The sequence below is a fragment of the Cibotium barometz genome, chromosome 32, assembly GCF_041138505.1.
Source record: "Cibotium barometz isolate CiBa-2024 chromosome 32, ASM4113850v1, whole genome shotgun sequence".
NCBI classification, from domain to species: Eukaryota; Viridiplantae; Streptophyta; class Polypodiopsida; order Cyatheales; family Cibotiaceae; genus Cibotium; species Cibotium barometz.
Genome location: NC_141077.1, coordinates 35,293,790 through 35,313,857, shown reverse-complemented (window position 1 = coordinate 35,313,857; position 20,068 = coordinate 35,293,790). Strand labels below are relative to the sequence as shown.

Below are 20,068 nucleotides of genomic sequence, written 5' to 3'. Positions count from 1 at the left end.
TCATGGCTTAAGTAAAAAACACCACTGTCACCACTGAAATGTTTTTTAAATGTACCCTTATATTAAGATCCATTCTAATTTTTTAATGACCTTTGCAAGTACTTATGTAGAAATTGAGGTGAATTTAGGAAGATGGTGAGGGATACGTATCTAGAAAGTGAACTTGTTTATGTGAAGAGCAAGGACTTCGAATGTGAAGAGCAAGGACTTCGAATGTGAGACGGATTGTGTGCTCTATTTTCTTTTATATATATATATATATATATATATATATATATATATATATATATATATATATAAGAAAACCGGTAGTCCAGATGGTGGAAGAGTTCGAGTGACATCGTGAGGTTGTGGGATCTTCGTGGCGCGATACTACCCTGAGGGATGTATTAGTGGGTAGTGTGTGTGTGTGTGTGTTGTGGTGTTCAATTCCAATAAAATAAAATAAAAGGGGACATATTTAGGCTGGATGGGAAAGTCAAGGCATGGAACATTTTTTTAAATGAAAGGTGTTTCTCACGCAAGGGGGGAAGAGAGGCGTGAGCTACATTAGGGAGCATAGTGGTGTTTCTCACGTAAGGGGGGAAGAGAGGCGTGAGCTGCATAGTGGTGTTTCTCACGTAACGGGGGAAGAGAGGCGTAAGGCTTTCATCCTACATTAAGGGTTTGGTTTCGTAAGGCTTTCATCCTACATTAAGGGTTTGGTTTCGTACATCTGACGAGGAGCATAGAGTTCCCTACGCAAGGGATGGGGCACACGCACGCAAAGGGAATATTATATAAGGGCGGCATCGGCACCTTACAAGCTCAATCTTCTCAGGCGCGCGCACGCACACACACAGTGAAACGGCCCTCGCACAAATGGAGAACCCTGGTATGGATTCCACCCCTCCCCTCTCGCACCTTCCTTCTATGGCTTATGTTACCCTTTGCAACAACAAGTACCACTTCACCCTTGTCTCTGGTTCCCATGCGTTTTTAGACCACATCCCTCCCTCCCTCCCTCCCTTCCTCCCTTGCATGTTGCATGCTTGTGGTATCCATCCTTTTGTTCTAAGATTGCCCTATACATTTTCACTCTATCCATCCCAAACACTTTCTGTAAAAAAAAAAAAAAACATGCATGTCCCTTGTCCCCTGCATGCCCTTGTGCTCTCTCCATGCTCGGCATGTTCTGTCAGAATATGCTTGTCCCCTGTACGCTTCATGTCCATCATGATACCAAACCATGCTCGTGGCATGGCGCATGTGGTCGGCCCTTAGGAAAGTTGGGCATGCCAAACTATGTGAAAGTTTATGGATGCATACAATCAATTTGAATAAATGGCCTTTTTCCATGCAAGCATGAAGATGTGTTTGCTATCCCATGTAAAAATGTTGCTAGTTCATTGTCAAGTCTGAGTTAGAAATCTTATTTATACAAATAGTATATAATCTAAGGAATGCTTTTTTTTGGCCTCCCTATGTTTCATGTTTTACCAAATTTTCCTTAGGGGGTACACTTTGCATTGAATGCTTTTACCAAATTTTCCTTAGGGGGTACACTTTGCATTGCTTTTAAGATATTCCATTTGTCCATATCTTAAAAGCATTGAATGCTTTTAAGATATATATTACATTCTTTCACAGCTCCTATTTTAGCTTTGACGGTTACATGGGGTCTTAAGTGAGAGGCATTAGTTAATGTGTGTATACATGCATCTAACAAAGTAAGAGCTCTCTCTCTCTCTCTCTCTCTCTCTCTCTCTCTCTCTCTCTCTATCTATCTATCTATCTATCTATCTATCTATCTATGCACATGCGTGCATGAGGTCACTGTCATACACATTGCATATGTGCCCATCATTCTTAAATGCATTCCAAAAGCATGGCTCATTGGGCTCATTAGTGTAACTCATTAGCTTGCTAGAGTAGCCCCCTTGCTTATGGTGGTAACATGCCTTAGGCAAGTGGATCCTAGTATGTCAATGTTGTGCGCTTAAAAACAAAAGGAGCTTGCACTAATTTTATCCTCATAATGTTGTGCACTTAAAAACAAGGGAGTTTGCACTAATTTTATCCTCATAATAGTAGAGCCAGTTTAGTCACATTATTTAACAAGATATGTAAGTGTGCAATGTTATGATTAAAAATACTTGGGAAAACATATTACCCTGTGAGTGAGACACTTACGTTAGCTCAAAGTCAACTACTAGTACAAAAACTTCATAAATCATTCCATAAGCTCTCCATATGATAAAATTGGCAGTGCTTAAAAGAAAGGAATTTGGCAGCATCAGTTGTTGGCGGCGGTTAAATAGTTAGTTAGCACAAATACATGAGCAAGGTGAGGTATGGAATTCAAATTAATATGCCTATGTCACAATGTGAAGTAGTTTCCAATGTGATATAACTCAAAAAACCATGTGTAGTTAGAAATAGTTGAGCCTCCCCACCATATGATATAGCTTGAGTTGTTTAGGTGCATGTGAAGTAAGATGGTTGGGTGCCTCATTTACCACACAGAGTATGCAAAGGAAACCATCACTACATCTCATCATCACTAATTACCCTATTAGAAGAACTCACTCAAGTTTTTTCATATGGGCCTTGTGGTTAATGGCACATATGACCTTTGATGGTAGGTTGGTGGCTCAAATGACCTCGAAATTGTGTTGGCCAGCACCAATTAGAAGAACTCACTAGAAGTTGTTCATATGGGCTTTGTGGTTTATATATGATCAATGGCCTAAATTGTGTTGGCTGCTAGCACCTATTTTCAAGCTTATCCATGGCATTAGTTGCACACATAGAGTGCAAGATTAAGTGAAATATGGGAGAAAGTCGGCAAATGAATGTGTTAGGGTGCTAAAGTCAAGGCATTTGCACTACAGTAGCTATTTGGGTAGCAACTCTAGGCTACACATCTACTTCCCCCATCATGGTGGTGTCCAAGAAAGCACATGAAAAACACCAATACCAAAATATTCTTTGGCACATGGCCTAGAAGTTCAGCCGTGTGGCTGGTGCTCTATTAGTGTACAATCACGTGTAAACAAGCTCGTAGGTAGCTAAGTTTAGTTTCTTTGTAGTGTTGTCACTATGGGTAGCATGTAAGTGGGAATGTAGGGACAAGGAACAAGCTTTGCCCATGGCATTAGTTGCACACATAGAATGAAATGTGGGAGAAAGTGTGGCAAATGAATGTGTTAGGGTGTTAAAGTCAAGGCATTTTCACTACAATAGCCATTTGGGTAGCAACTCTAGGTTAGACATCTACTTCCACCATCATGGTGTCCAAGAAAGCACATGAAAACCACCATGGTCTAGAAGTTCAGCCTCCAGTGCTCTATTGTTGTACAATCACATGCAAACAAGCTCATATAACAAACAAGTTTAGCTTCTTTGTAGTGTTGAGGTCGTGTACCATATAAGTGGGAAGGTAGGGACAAGTAACACATGACACACACACACACACACACACACACACACACACACATGCACACAAGAGAGAGAGAGAGAGAGAGAGAGAGAGAGAGAGAGAGAGAGAGAGAGAGAGAGAGAGAGAGATTATATTTGTAAAACAAGCAAGTGGTGGTGTGATAATTATAGGAGTCATTGATCAAGCAACCCAACACATGACCGCACTACAACGACATGTTGAATTCTTTGATCGCAACAAGGATGGCATAATTTACCCACAAGAAACCTATTTGGGTGACTTTCACATTGATGCTCTTTACGAGAAAAAATATGCTTCAACTTTTTACTTTTCTTTGTCTTCAACGACCAAAAAATGAGTCTTTAAACATATTATTTCATTATGAATATCTTGGACATAAAATCGGCCTTAAACTCACTTCTTCTTTATAAATTCTCATTACAACTAAACATTTTTGTAGGTCTTAGAGCAATTGGGCTTAATATTCCAATAGCTTTTGTTGGATCACTTCTTATCAATCTTGGTCTTAGTTACAAAACTCTTGATGTAAGTAGTTTAAAATTTTGCATTTGAGGGCACCATTTTGGGGCACTTTGTAAAAGCAATCATTTTTTAAAAATCATTTGTATGTATTTTTGCAGAGCTCCATACCATCACTAAAGCTTCCTATCTACATCAAAAATATTCATCGTGGCATACATGGTAATGATTCAGGAGTATATGATGCAGAAGGCAGGTGAGTGAAATGTGATTGGTGATTAATTGAACATACTCACCTGTATGGACACTTTATACACATGTTTTTAAGTGCACTTGACTTCTATGAAATGATCTCTCTCTCTCTCTCTCTCTCTCTCTCTCTACATGTTTTTCTCACATATGAATGATATGGCATCCTTATCTTCCTCTTGCAAAAGGGAGAGACCATTGTCCTTGTAGCCTTTCTTAGGTACTCTATTGTTTGGAGGATACATTAATAATAGAGATTGAATGGATTGAGTGAAAATATAACTTTTCTTATAGCTTCTTATCTTAACTCCCAATACTCAAAAAGGAAGAAAAAATGTAAACCTCAACTAAACTAAGTAAATGAGGGCTAATAAAGAGTTACACAAGAAAGGAGAATCAACATAAATGTAGAGAAGGGTTTTTTTTTCTACTTCTTCTTCATTGGATACTCTTCTACAAATATAGCTAAGAGGCAAAATTATCCAACATACTCACTCAATGCTTCCTAATGAAATGCTATAGAACTAGAGGGACTAGAAATGTTGTATCACTAACATGTTATCCCCATAAAGGTGTAAGCTACAATAGTTTCCTTACACTGTTAATGTACGTCTAGACCATCTAACTAACCATGTGTGTCCATCCCCATGGTCATCTAAGAGTAGCCAATCCAAAATTGGGTGCATTAAAGTGGCCAAGTTATAGTGGTCTACAACAACTATGTGAACTTACATTCTTGTGTGCACATCAAGGATGTTTCCTTTGCCCATTTTACACCCATGTCATATATAATGTATACATTATTTATGTATGTAAAATCAACCCAGGCAAATTATATCAACTAGATTCCCTAATATAATGACCATCCACATGTATATACATTATAGGGTTGATTTCAATGATTTATTACATTATGGTAACATGTAAATGAGCATGTATGCACCCCATGTGTCCATGCCCTACTACATTCATTATTATTAACTTCATAGGGTTAGTCTTCATGACTTTGTGTGTCATAACATCCATGTCACACATGTCTTGTCACCATAAAAATGCATGTCAAAGTATTTATGGACTACTTGCCATATTGAAAATTACCTAAAGTAAATTGAGTTGTAGCTTGAAATGGAAATTTTAAAGTGGAATTTGAGATGTATCTAATCATGTGATAACTTGATGTGTCCAAACATCAAGTCACATCCAACTATCATGAGATGGAAAGTTTGAAATAGATTGGGAGCGTGAGTATGTGGGCGAGGATAAGGGGGTGTGTCGGTTGTGTCACTCTACAAAAAATCCACATATCACGTCGTGCACCGAGGGGGTATATTGAAAATCCTAATCCTTGAATTTTGAGTATTTAAAATGACCATTTTTTATACAAACTTATAGTTAATAAATTCCTCATTTATGTAAATTCATCCTAAAAAGTAACTTCTTTTGAGCTCATGTGATATATTCACATATTTGTGAGTGAACCCCCGAGACTATGAGGTCTATCTAACCATGTCATCACTTGATGTGTCCAAATATCAAGCCACATTGGACTATTAAAGTGAATTTGGTGTATTCTACTTACATTTTGGATACTCCTCCTTGGGGCTAAATCCACATTTTGAACACTCAAAACATGTCTAAGCTACTCAAATTTCACCCTAGGGATTGTGTTGGTAAAAATGTGTTCCACATGCTTGCTTATAAGCACATACATTAGGTCTACCCAAGTTGCACACCTTTCTCTTTGAGAGTGGACTTTTATGTTATTATTCCTAGCATGAAATACAAGATTGTTATCATATAAAGAGTTGTCATATTATCACACAAAATTAGACCTAGGCATCATAGCACAACCATGAGTGTTTCTAGCCATGCTAGCTTATAAACTATGTATACTCAATCTCTATGGAATTTAAAGAAAGAATTGATGGCCAATACACTTCCAAGGCTCCACAGACCTTGATGTGGGCACTCTGCCATGAGTGTTTCTAGCCATGCTAGCTTATAAGGTATGTATACTCAATCTCTATGGAATTTAAAGAAAGAATTGATGGCCAATACACTTCCAAGGCTACAAAGACCTTGATGTGGACACTCTACCATGCAAACTACTAGCCAATATAGAGTTGTGTAGCCCTAAAGCTTTAGCTCTAAATCAGCCCTAAAGCGCAACCAAAAATATATGATTCTTTTAACATGCCTTAAGGTCCTCTTCATAGAAACTAGTTAGCTAATTAACATTTTTTAGTTATCCCTAAAGTTTTAACTCTAAATTGTCCCTAAAGTCTAACCCAAAATCCATGATTCTCTTAACATGCCTTAAGGTCCTCTTCATAGAAACTAGTTAGCTTAGTAGCATTTTTTAGTAGCTCAAGTCTAGCCTATTGGTTTGGTTATCAAGAAAATGAGACTCCCAACATTTTATTATACATATTAAGATGCTCAAGCTAATTTCCAACAACACTCTTGAGCTTTTACATCGGCTTCCAAAGGTGTTTGTAGGGTTTTGCATGCCTACAATTTGTACTTCTCAAGAATATTTAATGAATACTATCTTTAGACTACCCATGACCTTGGAGACATACTTTGACTTTTGGCATTTCCTCTCATCATTTTGAATGTCTATAAGGTCATATATAGATAATATAGTGAGGATCTATTGTATATCACATGGTGTGACATACAAGGGCATGTATAACATTGTTTTAACCCAAACTTATAGAAGAAGACATCATTCTTGGAATTCCAATATTGAGCAACTTACTTAGCCCATATAATATTTTTTGAATAATTACATACGGATGATGTAGACATTTTCTTGTTAGCTACCACTCAAGGAATCATTATTTCCATCAATATGATGCATCTTCTAGCCATGAGGAAGTGGCCACATCAACCACCATCCCATATTGGTTGATTCCATAATTCTAAGCAAACCCCTGTGTTACAACAAAAGCCTAGCTTTATATCTATTATTGCTTCCATACATTTGGAACTTGTTCTTGTAGTCCATTTACACCCAAAGACATGCTTGTTATCTAGGAAATCCACAAGCTCTCATCCAAGGCATCCATCCCCTCATTCATAGCTTCATCCTATTTTGAAAACATTTAGATCTTGACCTTGTAGTCCATTTACACCCAACCACATGCTTGTTATCTAGCAAATCCACAATCTCTCACACTGAAGGCATCCATCTCCTCATTCATAGCATTATCCCGCGAGATAAAAAAATTTAGAGCTTGACCTTGTAGTCCATTTACACCCAACCACATGCTTATTATCTAGCAAGTCCACAAGCTCTCACTAAAGGCATCCATCTCCTCATTCTTCATAGAGTCATCCCACTATAAATACCTCTCACATATTTAAAGTGATTTGGTTTTGCTTTTCCATATTGTTGTCTTTTATGCATGATGATCTATCATGTACCCATCATTTCTTCATCAATTTTTGTCCTCTCTACAACCCTATTTGGGTGAGAGGTATCTCTGCATGTTACCTCTATAGGTCACTTATCTCTAGATGCCATGGTTTACTAGAAATTCAGTAAGTTACCTTAAGGCATACTCTTATTAGATCCACCTCCATTAGACCTCAAAGTCCTGATTTGAATGCCTTTGTTTTTCCACCAATGCCTTAAACTCTTTGAACCTTTGGACCACATGTAGCTTGGACTTTATAAAGTACATTCTAGAGTAATACTAATAACACGTAAAAATGGCATCCAAATGCCAAATAGAAAGACTTGTTTTGAAATCTTATTAGAGAGAATAAGTCGTGTCTCAATCTCTTCCCTTCACTAATGATAAGGGGATAAGCTCTTTATAACATTGGGTATTGTCCCATTTACCACCCATTATCGATATAAATGTCTCAAAGGGCTTGTAATCCTTACCTATCCTTATTCACATGATCTATATGTACCCTAACTAATAAATTAGTCTTATTAGCTTGAAGATGTAGTCCATTCTAAGGTGCGATAACCTTTCTTGATCCCATTTGGTTTCTAATTGATTTTAAACCTTTTCTTGTTTGTAAATGTCTCAAATAGAATATTGAGAACATATAAGCCTCTTGGGTGTACCTAATCATGTATTTTAACAAACACATGATCAAATAATGCATTTTATGTGCTACTCTCTTATTCCAACCTTTTACATATATTTTTCCATAATCTTGTGAGATAATGCCACCTTACTCTTTGCCTTGTAGAAAGCTCAAGACCCCAAACTTTGAGGCATGTTAGTTTCTTTGGTGTAGTTTGTCATCCTTATATCTAGTTGTAATTGATTAAAAAACAAGATCACAGACTTTAAAAAATGATACCAAAAGTAAGATTTTTCCCTAGGCGTCAATTTTGTACAATTACAAGATTTATATAGGGGAGCTTATTAAGATCAAATTATTTATACCAAATTGTATTCTATATATTCATCTTCTTCTAAACAAATTTATCTAGTTTGGACTTTATATACTTGGTCAAAGCTTGTTTTATTGGTTGTAGATGTAGCCAAATGTATGCAAAGGTTTGCTGAAGAAAAATGAGTTAATAGGATAGATAAAGCAATGATTACATATACTGAGGTTGAGTTGACATTTGTATTATAGAATAAAATAGTAAGATAGATTAAGGAAAATGTACAAATAAAGTTGTTCTTACTCTTCCTATTCATTCCGCCCACTTCTAGAAATGGATAACATGAAAAATCATTATCTAAACTCAATTATGCTCCTAGCTGGTGTGAAAATAATACCTCACTAGAGAGACCAAATTCGCTTGGACATTTGTTTGTACCCATATAAATGTAAACTAAGAGTTGCACTACACCTTTGCATGCATAAGCCATCCAACTACCCATGGTATGATACATATTACAAAAGAAAAACAAAAAAATTGTAGAGTTCACATGTATATCTAGCCTAAGGGGAAAGGTTGTTACACCAAAAAATGTGGCGCAAGCATGTGTCTGCATGCATGTTTGTATGTGCATTGCATGTGTGTTGTGTGTGTGTATGTGTGTTTATATGTGCACACACATGCACACACATGTGTGTGTGTGTGTTTGCATTCAAGAGTGTGCATATGTGTGTACATGCATGCAGGCACATGTTTACATGTGTTCATGCATGCATGCACATGTGGGTGTGTGTTTGTACATACAAGCACACATACACATGTGGGTGTGTGTTTGTGCATATAGGTGCACATACACATGTGTATGTATGTGTGTGCACTACCACGCATACAAGAGTGTGCATGTGTGTGTACATACATATACACACGTCTACATGTGTTCATGCATGCATGCACATGTAAGTGTGTTTGTGCATACAAGTGCACATACCCATATGTGCATGAAAGAGTGATCATGGAATAACACTCACATATATTGATGACCAACTTTCTAAAAAATATAAAGCTTATTTAATTCTAAAAATGGATTCGTGTAGTTTAGAAACAAATGTTAATATGGTTTGATCCTAAATTGGAATTTGACTATGCATTTGTGCTGATATACCAAATAAAAGGCAAATAAAAAACTCAAGGCATGCTTAATTAACAAGAAACATATTCTTGTTATAGTGAGAATTTTTGAGGTGTTAAGTTCATCCTACTCATGTAATTTCTTAAATAACATTATAATGCATAAGGAAATCACAATAATTGATGTTCTTAGCAATTTTATTCCAAAATAAGCAATATCCAACAAGGTTTACTTGCTATGCACATGTTGAGATTCATGTTTGTTTACTCAGGTTCGTACCTCATACATTTAAGAGTTTGTTTCAAAGATTTGCAAAAACATATCCAGATCGCCTATCATTAGAAGAAATCAAAGAAATGAGAAGTTCTTTTCGTAGAGATTCAAGTCTTTCTGGAAGGTGAGGGCCCCTAATTTATATTATCCTCTAGTAGAAATATACATTAATGATATCTATTTAGTATGTGTGTGTTTGTGTGTGTGAAACAGGTTTGCATCCATGCTTGAGTGGACAATTGCATATAATCTTTTGAAAGATGATGATGGTTATGTCCATGAGGAGAACATCAGCATGGTCTATGATGGGACCATATTCTACTATTTAGAAGAAAAACACAAGAAATATATCTCCTCACATTTTTAATGTTCTTGTTTTAAGATTGCTAAAAATACCACAACAAATGAGTGGCTTGGAATGATATATGCTTGGGAACTTCCCTTAAAAATATAATTATCCTAAATAACTCATGATCATTGTATAATGGCATAATGTGGACTCTAGCTAAAACATATAAAACATGATTTCAATGATTTCTTGTTAGATTTCTTGTTAGATTTGACATTTGTTGTCAAGGAAAAAGTCTAATACTCATATTACCTTTGTTATTTACATTTCCATATTGGGGTGTTGTATTGGGTTATTGTCTTTTTTTTTAAATATAAAAATATCAATTTCAAGTCAAGGAAAAAAATAGGGGCTAATGTTTGCCAATTGGCTATTTTTTTGGGGGGTTTTTTGCAAAAAATCGCACGGTATTTTAAAACACTCACCCAAATTTTGGCCGTTTTGAAGGGTTTTGGAAAATATTCGCCCAATCTTGGACATTTTAGGACATTTTTTGAAAACATTCGCCCCATTTTTTATAATTTTAAATTTATATAGAAGGAATAATTGCCAACCCACCTACACTTATATATTCATGGAGGCATCTTATTTTTTTACCCTGTTTCAAGTGCAATTGTATAGAGTCAGCTTTATTAAGTTGATTAGCCTTAATTTTATGTAATAGTACTTAACACTTAAGTAATCAATAGTCATGCATTCACCCTTTTGTATTCTTCATAAGCATTGATGCCCTTTTGTACTCTTATATAGCATAAAATCTAATAATAGAAACACTTACTCATCTATTCATTTTCTTGCATAATTGCTTTTTTTCTTTTATGTTACATGGCTTATATTGAGAGAAAAATGACTTTCTTTCTTGTTTATGAGAAGTTAGCCTATGATATTGAGAGATTACTTCACACATCAACATGCTTCCCTAATTTTATCTCCATATAATAATCACATCATTGATTGATTTATTGATTATACACAATTATGATTGTTAAAAAATCATACCAAATTAAGACATGGGATATGAAGATGGAGATACTATTGATATTGTCCCACCTAGGATATTAAGATGTAGATACTATGGAGATACTATTGATATTGATAGTGTCCCACCTAGGATACTATTAAGATACAATTGATATTGTCCCACCTATGGGAATGTGTACATGGTATAATGGGATGCTTGATTTTGTATGTGCTAAAAGTGGTGGCCCATCTAAACTACACACTAATCAAAGGCCAAGGTGATGGATTTTCAAACAAGAGGATCGTACACTATGATTCTAGGAAGGCCTTACGTGAGAGGTGCAATGATTAGGAAACCAATCTATATATGCAAAGTAATCCTTAAAAATAGAGGGAGGATGTGCCCAAAGATGCTTCATAATTAGGAAATTAATACAAAGACAGACTTGAGAATAGGGAGGACTCATGTAATGGGTCAAGGAATCCTTGCACATTAGTGCCACAACACACTAGTTCTCATCAATTCAATTGATATCTATAAAGCTTGTAATAAGATGTTCGATAGTGAAGATGATGACCCAGAGTATAAGCCCCTATCAGAGCCCATGACTCCAAGGATTGAATTCAAATTCTGGTAACCATGCACACTCTTCCCAAAGAAGCTTGGGATAAGTTTTGCATAGTTGGATAGTGCTAAAATAGCATCCCTATTCATGCTAGGTGCATTTAAAATAGAAGCAATGGTGGAATTCCTCATTCTCAAGCTAGAGTCCTCCTAGAAAGACCATGTAGTTGTGTGGTCAACCCTATCTGGACATACCTTTTAACTACCCCTCACTATTCAAGTTGTTTATGCTCTCAATGATGCACTTTCAAAATCATTAACAAAGGTTTGCATGAGTACTGAGGTTGAAGGACATGGTTCTATTATGTCCACTTTTCTATATTTTGTTCCTCTTGTTGGCATCACATTAATGGTGGGTCAACACATGCTTCAAGTGGGAGAGATATACACATCCTATCCTCTTGAATCCATCTCTAATTCAGACACTCTAATTCAGACACTAGTGCACACACTTACACTGAACTGGCTTGATCTATCATGTCATATTCATTTCCAAAAAAGTTTCCATCCATTGGATACATTTTCCATGTTTGAAGTTCTACATTTAGAACTTGGGTATCTTTTTTCAAGTAAAAGTGATCGAATGCCTACTCATGTACCACTTGGCTTCCCTCATAAAAGGTATGCCCAAAATGACATAATATAAGTTTGGCTCATGCAAGAAGCTCATCACCATAGATGTATGATTGTAATGGAAATTAAAGACTTTCAAAACTCACATGGGTCTTTTTCCACTTTCCATTTTTATAGTAATGCAAGTTTTTCCCATTTTTTTCAACATCATTTGATAGTTCTCACTTCCACCCCTTCGTCTAGGATCACACCCAACTGATTATGCAATTGGCCAAAATCCATTCAGTTTCCAAGGATAATGATTTCTTCCATTATATTTGTGAGAGTTATATTATACAACTTACAAGACAGGTTTAGTTCCAATGTTAAACTTTGTTTCAAAGTAGCTAACAATTATGGATTGGAATTGTTTACCACAATGACGATAGTTGTAGATGGTGCTAGGGGTAGGTGTGGCCTAAGGTCCACATCTCCTAAGATATTAGGTGTTATGAGCTACCACATCTCCAAGAGGGAACTCAATGCACTCACTTAAAGGAAGAGCAGTAGAACACAACTGTCATAGGGCACTTACCAATGTTTTGAACTTGAGTCCCTTGAGGCCTCCAAGCTCACTTGTTAAGCTCCAAACCTCCAAGCTCCACCTCCATGCTGTCACCGTAGAGTCGCTCACACTGTCACCACATAAGGCAATCACTCTCTCTCACTCTCCCACACAAGAATGAATCATACAAGCATAAAAGAGGCACAAATGCTAGAATGCTCTCTCAAAATCTCTCTCACGACACAAAGAAGAGATCTCAATAGCATAAAGGGGGATTGTGTCTTTTCATTATGAGAAAATGACTTATATACATTTGGCCCTTATTCACACTTGGGCACCCAAAACTTACTTAACTAGGCCTTGGGTGGCCAATATCTCATAATGTACAACTTTTATAGTGCTGTTTCATGACACTTATTAATGTCCTCGATTGGAGGAGCATACCTGTTAATCCAAAATGGGATTAACATCCCCCCTTCTTGAACCTGTTATTACCGAGGTCTAAAGACTTGGTCACCGAACTCATGTCGGTAGAAATTTCTTCGTGACTAAAGCTTCCTAAGGGTGCGTTTGAGAAAGGATTTATCAAAGGCAGATACATTTTAGATGCCATCATAGCACTCTGGGAGGGAGTTATTTTCTTCAAAATTTGACAAAGCTTACGATTGACTGTGTTCTACAATCCCTCAAAGACATGGGGCTAGGACCCCACTTCATTAAAATGGTGCATGTTCTGTTTGGTAATGCAAGGGCCAAGGTAACAGTGAATGGTACTCTAACAGAATCTTTTGAACTATGCATATCCATTAGACAAGGATTCCCTCGTGTGCCACACCACATTAGCCCATAATGTACCCTCTCCAGCCAAGGGAAGTAGTTCTTCTAAATGTGGGCGGGGTTCTCGTAGAGGGTATGGCACATAAGGCTGTTTTGTTGGTGTGACCTCGAAGTAGGCTTCTGGTAGAATCCTTCGAGTTGGTTCAAAGGGTGACCTCGAAGTAGGCTTCTGGTAGAATCCTTCGAGTTGGTTCAAAGGGTGTTACTTGCATTAGCACTTTGAACATCAACTTGGTCTTTAACAGAGGATTGCCAAGCGCGAATGAAGCCCTAATATTCTGCACTAGACAATGATTCCAAAATTGTATCATTGGTGAAAGCTTTAATATTATCATGGGGAATAGCATAGCATACCTCCTAAGGTTGCCGTTGGGGAGACGGGTGAGGTACCACAAGTATCCCCTCAGGGGGTGAGAGTGTTAGTGGGAAAATCTATTTGCTGGAGGAGTGAAAGTAGAGAATATGCAGTCGGCCTTGAGATGTGTTAGTAGGTGGGGCATTAGGATAGGGATTAAGGAGTGACCTCCTTCTAGAGTTGCTCTTTAGCCTGTTCCAACTATGCCTTGAGGTCCATATTCTTTGATTCTCTGAACAATGGTTTGGCTAAGGACCACATTATTGCTTTTGAGTGCCTTGTATGTGGTCTCTCGCTCCTCTGTGGCCTTTAAACTTCTCATTATGACATCCCGATGAGTGGCCTCTGCTATTGCCAAAAGTGGTCCGTGTTTGACTCGTTAACCTGCTTCCAAAGGGCAGCGTTACGATCATGCAACATGTGTGTTGTGAGGAGGTGGCAACACCATACTTTTTGTTCCTGGTCCCATGGTGCACTTGTGCTTGCACCTTCTTTGAGTCCAGCATGTGGTAGGTTCAACAACTCATCCAACCCTTCCATAATGTCTTGCATAAAATATACATAATCGATATTCTGTAGGAAGGAAAGCTCGGGTAGTCTTTCTTCATCCTCTAAATGTCATATTTCGCTCGGTCTTGATGGCTCTGCACTTCCTAGTTGTTTTCCTATATCTGTATGGGTTGCTGGATCCTGCACTGGGGCGACTGCTGAATGCCTTGTGATTCCTCAGCCGCGGCATTGATGTTGCTGGTTCGAGTTCTATCTCTACTACAGGTGTGTCTGCCAAGGATGAATCCTTAAGTCGGGACTGTTAAGATTCAAGCTTGATGTCAGTGTGAGCCAGCTATGCTATGTGCTGGCATGTTAGGTAGGAACATGTGTGAGACATAAATGACCGCGTGTCCAGCTGGTCATAGTGTGTGGACATTAGCTAGGGTTAGATGTGTGTGGACATTAGCTAGGGTTAGATGTGTGTGGACACAACTCATAGTGTTGTGTGTATTATGGATTATGGCATTATGCTTTGTGTGAGAAGGGAGATGGCTTCCCTCTATGGTTAGGGTTTGCAATATACATTAGGGTTTGCTCCTGTGTGTGTGTCTTCTCCCCCTCTATCGTTCTTTCAACATGGTATCAGAGCCTTGTGCTGTTTATTAGGGTTTATGAGTGAGTGAGAGAAGAGGGAGAAGAAGCTGTGAAGCTATCCATTGGAGCTATGAAGCTTGAAGCACACGGATTACTATCAGATCTGAGAGCTTAGCCTACCGGGTAAGGTCTTCTAAACATCCTTGAGCGGATTGCAGGTGATACATGCAAAAACAAAGCAATTTAGAGCAACTCAAAGTAAAGCAAAATTCTGGTTTTTGGAAGCTTTCCATTAAAGCTTGGAAACACTGATGTATGGTGGAAATACATGTAAATCTGGCAAAACAAACATGTATCTGACAAGGAGAGATGTATTGACAACTTCTATGCAAGCCCTACTGTGATTTTGGAGCAATTTACATGCATTTGAATGAGTGGAAAATTCTGGTTTTTGAGCTCTCACAAAACAGAGAAAAGGGAGTCAAAAATTGAAGCATTTGGAGCGTGTTTTTGGCAAAAATCCAACCATTGACTGGTTGCACACATACCTAAGTGTGTTGGGAACTTGTATGACTCATCAATTAGCAACTCAAACACTCCCAAAGGCCCCTACAGCAGGCGGCACATTCTGCACAGGGAAACAGGGCAGTTTTGTGATCATTTTGATGCGAGGAGGTTGATTACTACTTGTGTGATTGAAATATTTCAAAATTTCTTTAGCAATTGGTTTCTATACACATTGGAGAAGAGGGCTACATGGTTTGTTTGATCAATTATGCTTAATTGAGCTGGGAATGAGCTGATTAAACAGGCTATCCACTGGTTGCAGAAAAACAGGGTGATTTTAATTGAGCAATTAATCTTTGGTCTTAAAAAATTGGACAAATTCCTCTTACATGGAGTTAGTGGACACTATTGCTAAGCTAATGAATGCCTGGTTGCTCAATTTGGACAAATATTGAAGAAATTAGAGCCATTTTACTACTAGTTTTCTGGTTTTTCTGGTTTTTCCCAAAACAGAGAAAGGGGTTTTCAAAAATTGATCTGTACACATGTCAGATGGTGTTGATATTCAACATTGAGGTGGTTTAGGTGTCATTACAAGTTGTCCATACTTGATTGCACCACTACATTTCGATTTGGAGCCGTGGAAGGCGCATCAAAACAGGGTATCTCGGACTGCGTGAGCCAGTTCATTTTGGATGCATACAGGTTGATTTTCTACATCAAATTTGAAGATTGGTGGCTACTTTGGAGTATCTAGAACACTCATTGGAGTGTGGTTGAGCTGAGGAAGGCTCGGTTACAGATTTGGACGAGTGCGGAAGGTATACATTGAGCAAACATGTTGGATAATCCAGTACAGATTGTTGGTGAACAGCTGGATAGGAAGAACTTTCAGGCATGGAAGTATAGGATCAAGAGTTTCTTGAAAGGAAAAGGTTTTTGGAATCTCATTACAGGTGCTGAGCCAGAGCCTGAGTTACCTCAACAACCTACATAGCAGCAGGTTATTGCTCATAAGCAATGGTCAGAAAGAGCATTCAAAGTGCTGCATTATCTGTCTATATGTATTTCTGATGCTATGCTCATACACATACAGGATGCTGAGAATCCCAAAGATGCATGGGATACTTTGGTAAAGATGTTTGATATAGACACGAGTGCTCGCAAGTCTCAGTTGCGATAGCAGATACATAATGTGAAAAGGAATAAAAGGAGCATCCATGATTATGTGCAAGAAATCAAGAAGTTTGCAGATGCATTGGCCACAATAAATGCCCCCATGCCTGATGATGATTTGGTGGATATTACCTTGCGTGGTCTTGGTAAGGAATATAAATCTTTTGATACATCTATCTCAGTTCGGAGTACAGGTTTACCAGACTTTGATGAGTTGGTTTCACTCTTACTAGTTGAGGAAATCAAACTCAGTGATTCATTTCTGGATGCATCTACTAGCCATGATGATAATGGCAAAAACCAGGCTTTCTATTTGCAGAGAGGTTTTAGAGGCAGGGGGAGATTCACATCACGTGGACGTGGTGGTAATGGTCGTGGATGGCAGGACAGGTCACCACAACAGAATTTTCAGCCTTCATATGGTGCTAGAGGTGGTCGTGGATATACACCTCAGAGAGGCAGAGGTAACCCCCGTGGTAGAGGACGTTGGCAAAGCCAACAAAATTCTATGCAAGATGTGGAATGCCACTACTGTGGAAAATATGGTCATATGGCAAGAGATTGTTTCCACAAATAGAATGATTTGAGAGGGGGTAGAGCACAACGTGGTGGTCATTATGGTGGAAATTATGCACAACATGGTGGAAACTATGCATCAAAGCAGTAATGATGGCACATCAAATCACTTGTTTGCCATGAAACATGTTGTGGGATCAATGATGACAAATGCTGAGAATGATGATACTTGGTATATGGACTCTGGAGCATCAAACCATATGACTTGTCATAGTGAATGGTTTGAGCATATGAAGCCTATGGATGTGAAAGGCTATGTGGAGACAGGTGATGATACCCAGCATGTCATAACACATGTTGGAAGTGTACCATTGGTTATGCACAATGGTCAAACAAAGTCTATGTCTGATGTATTGTATGTGCCTTCTATCACAAAGAGCTTGGCCTTAGTTGGTCAAATAACACCATATTAGTGAATTTGGGAATTTCCCAATTCCCATTTTTGAATACTTAAAAAAGGGAGACATGGATAACATGTTTGTAAGTTTCTCAAAACCCTATCATATGACCTATCGTTGGAAAGCGCTTGAAAAATGGAATCTAAAGAGCTATAAAGCGCTCATTTTGGATTAGTGGTGTTCAAGTTATGGTTAATCCAAACTTTTGACCACGTGTCCCAAACTTGTGGGAAATTCCCATATTCCCCAATATGGTGTTAAATGGTGGAACAGGGATTACAGGTTCGTTTCAACGAGCATGGTTGCTTCGTTGAGGACTTCAAACATGGATGTAGAGTCATTGCTAAAGGCAAGAAAGAAGGCAGATTGTTTAAGCTGGATGCTGGAATTCCTGAGTTAAAATCAGCCATGTTCTCTAAAAGCAGGAATGTGGTACAGGACATTGATATGTGGCATAAGAGGATTGGACATGTCAATATACAAAGGTTAAAGAACATGCAGACAAGAGGCATTGTCAGTGGATTGCCTAGATTCAAATATGATGGGAATATGCATGTTTGTGAAGCCTGTCAGTTTGGAAAGCAGGCAAGGTTGAGGTTTCCTAGAGAAGGAAATATGAGTAGCAGGCCACTTGAGATAGTACATAGTGATGTATGGGGTCCTGCACAAAACCCATCTATCAAAGGCAGTCTATACTATGTGACATTCATAGATGATTTCAGCAGGATGACATGGATATATTTTCTCAGAGAGAAGAGTGAAGTGTTGGAAAAGTTTATGGATTTCAAAGATTTTACAGAAAAGCAATATGGCTGTTGGATTAAATGTTTGAGGACAGATGGAGGTGGTGAATACACCTCAAAGGCTTTTGAGCATTTCTTGAGGAAGCATGGAATAAGAAGACAATTGACTTGCAGGTATACACCTCAGCAAAATGGTGTGGCTGAGAGGAAGAATAGAGTCAGCAGCCATTCATGGAAGTACGCTAGAGATGCGGCTTACAGGTTATAGGCCAGACATTGGACACCTTAAAGTTTTTGGATGCATAGCTTATGTACATGTGCCTGATGAAAGAAGAAGGAAGTTGGATCCTAAGGCAGAGAAATGTGTATTTGTTGGATATGCACAGGATCGAAAGGCATACAAATGTTACAACCCACAAACTAGACAAGTGGTCATCTCACGAGATGTGGTGTTTGATGAGCTTGTTAGTTGGTACAAAGCAAAAGATGAGGGTGTCATTGAGTCACTTGAAGCAGATGTGCCTGTGAACTTGCCACAAGCAAGTTCTAGTTCTACTTCTATGTCTGGGCCAACAGCAGAAGCTGAGAGTAGTACTGTACGTCCATGGTCAGGACGTTTGAGGCATGAGAGTGTGAGCACTGGGAGTAGTGCTATGGATAAAGGAAAGAAGAAGGTCGAAGGAATTGGAATTACAGGTTATGAGTCATCTAGTTCAGAGAGTTTGGATGAGGATCTTGACATACCTGTTTTACGCACACCTTGTGCTAGGCAAGATAGGTATGTGCCACCACATGCTAGAGTTACAAGTGTTCAGAGTGACCCGCATGCATTGCGAAGATCCCAGAGAGTCAGATATCCAGTTGACAAATTGACATATCGAGATTTTGCTATGCATTATGCATATATGACATCTATGGTGAAGCATGTGGAACCTACATGCTATACAAAGGCTATTGGAGAGCATGTATGGGAGAAAGCAATGGATGTTGAGATGGACGCATTGGTCCATAATGACACATGGGACTTGGTTGCACTACCAAAGGACAAAAATGTTATTGGATGTAAATGGGTTTACAAAGTGAAGTGCAAATCTGATGGTTCTATTGAGAGACATAAAGCAAGATTGGTAGCAAAGGGTTATGCACAAACCCAAGGTTTGGACTATGATGAAACTTTTAGTCTAGTGGCAAAGATGGGAATAGTAAGAGCAGTCATTGCTATGGCTGCAGCTAATGGTTGGGAAATGCATCAAATGGATGTCAAAAATGCATTTCTGAATGGTGATCTACAAGAGGAAGTGTATATGGCACAACCAAAAGGGTATGTACACCCAAGATATCCAACTCATGTATGCAAATTGAAAAAGGCATTATATGGTTTGAAGCAAGCACCTCGTGCTTGGAGTGATAAGATGAGCAGATATCTTATC

General features: G+C 38.3%; 1 protein-coding gene across 1 annotated transcript; it reads left to right on the top strand.

The window, feature by feature from the left end:
* Positions 1–826: 826 nt before the first annotated feature.
* LOC147620135 (peroxygenase-like) lies at positions 827–10,518 on the top strand. Its single transcript, XM_086772700.1, has 6 exons — positions 827–874; positions 3,592–3,696; positions 3,882–3,967; positions 4,063–4,157; positions 9,908–10,033; positions 10,123–10,518. The coding sequence occupies exons 1-6, from the start codon at positions 862–864 to the stop codon at positions 10,274–10,276; spliced, it is 579 nt and encodes a 192-aa protein (XP_086628826.1). The 5' UTR covers positions 827–861; the 3' UTR covers positions 10,277–10,518.
* Positions 10,519–20,068: the final 9,550 nt, after the last annotated feature.

Excerpts from the sequence above, each read along its gene's own strand:
- LOC147620135 (XM_086772700.1), top strand. Across the intron at positions 3,697-3,881 it reads CCCACAAGAAACCTATTTGG|GTCTTAGAGCAATTGGGCTT; the intron begins GTGACTTTCACA and ends ACATTTTTGTAG. Across the intron at positions 10,034-10,122 it reads GATTCAAGTCTTTCTGGAAG|GTTTGCATCCATGCTTGAGT; the intron begins GTGAGGGCCCCT and ends TGTGTGAAACAG.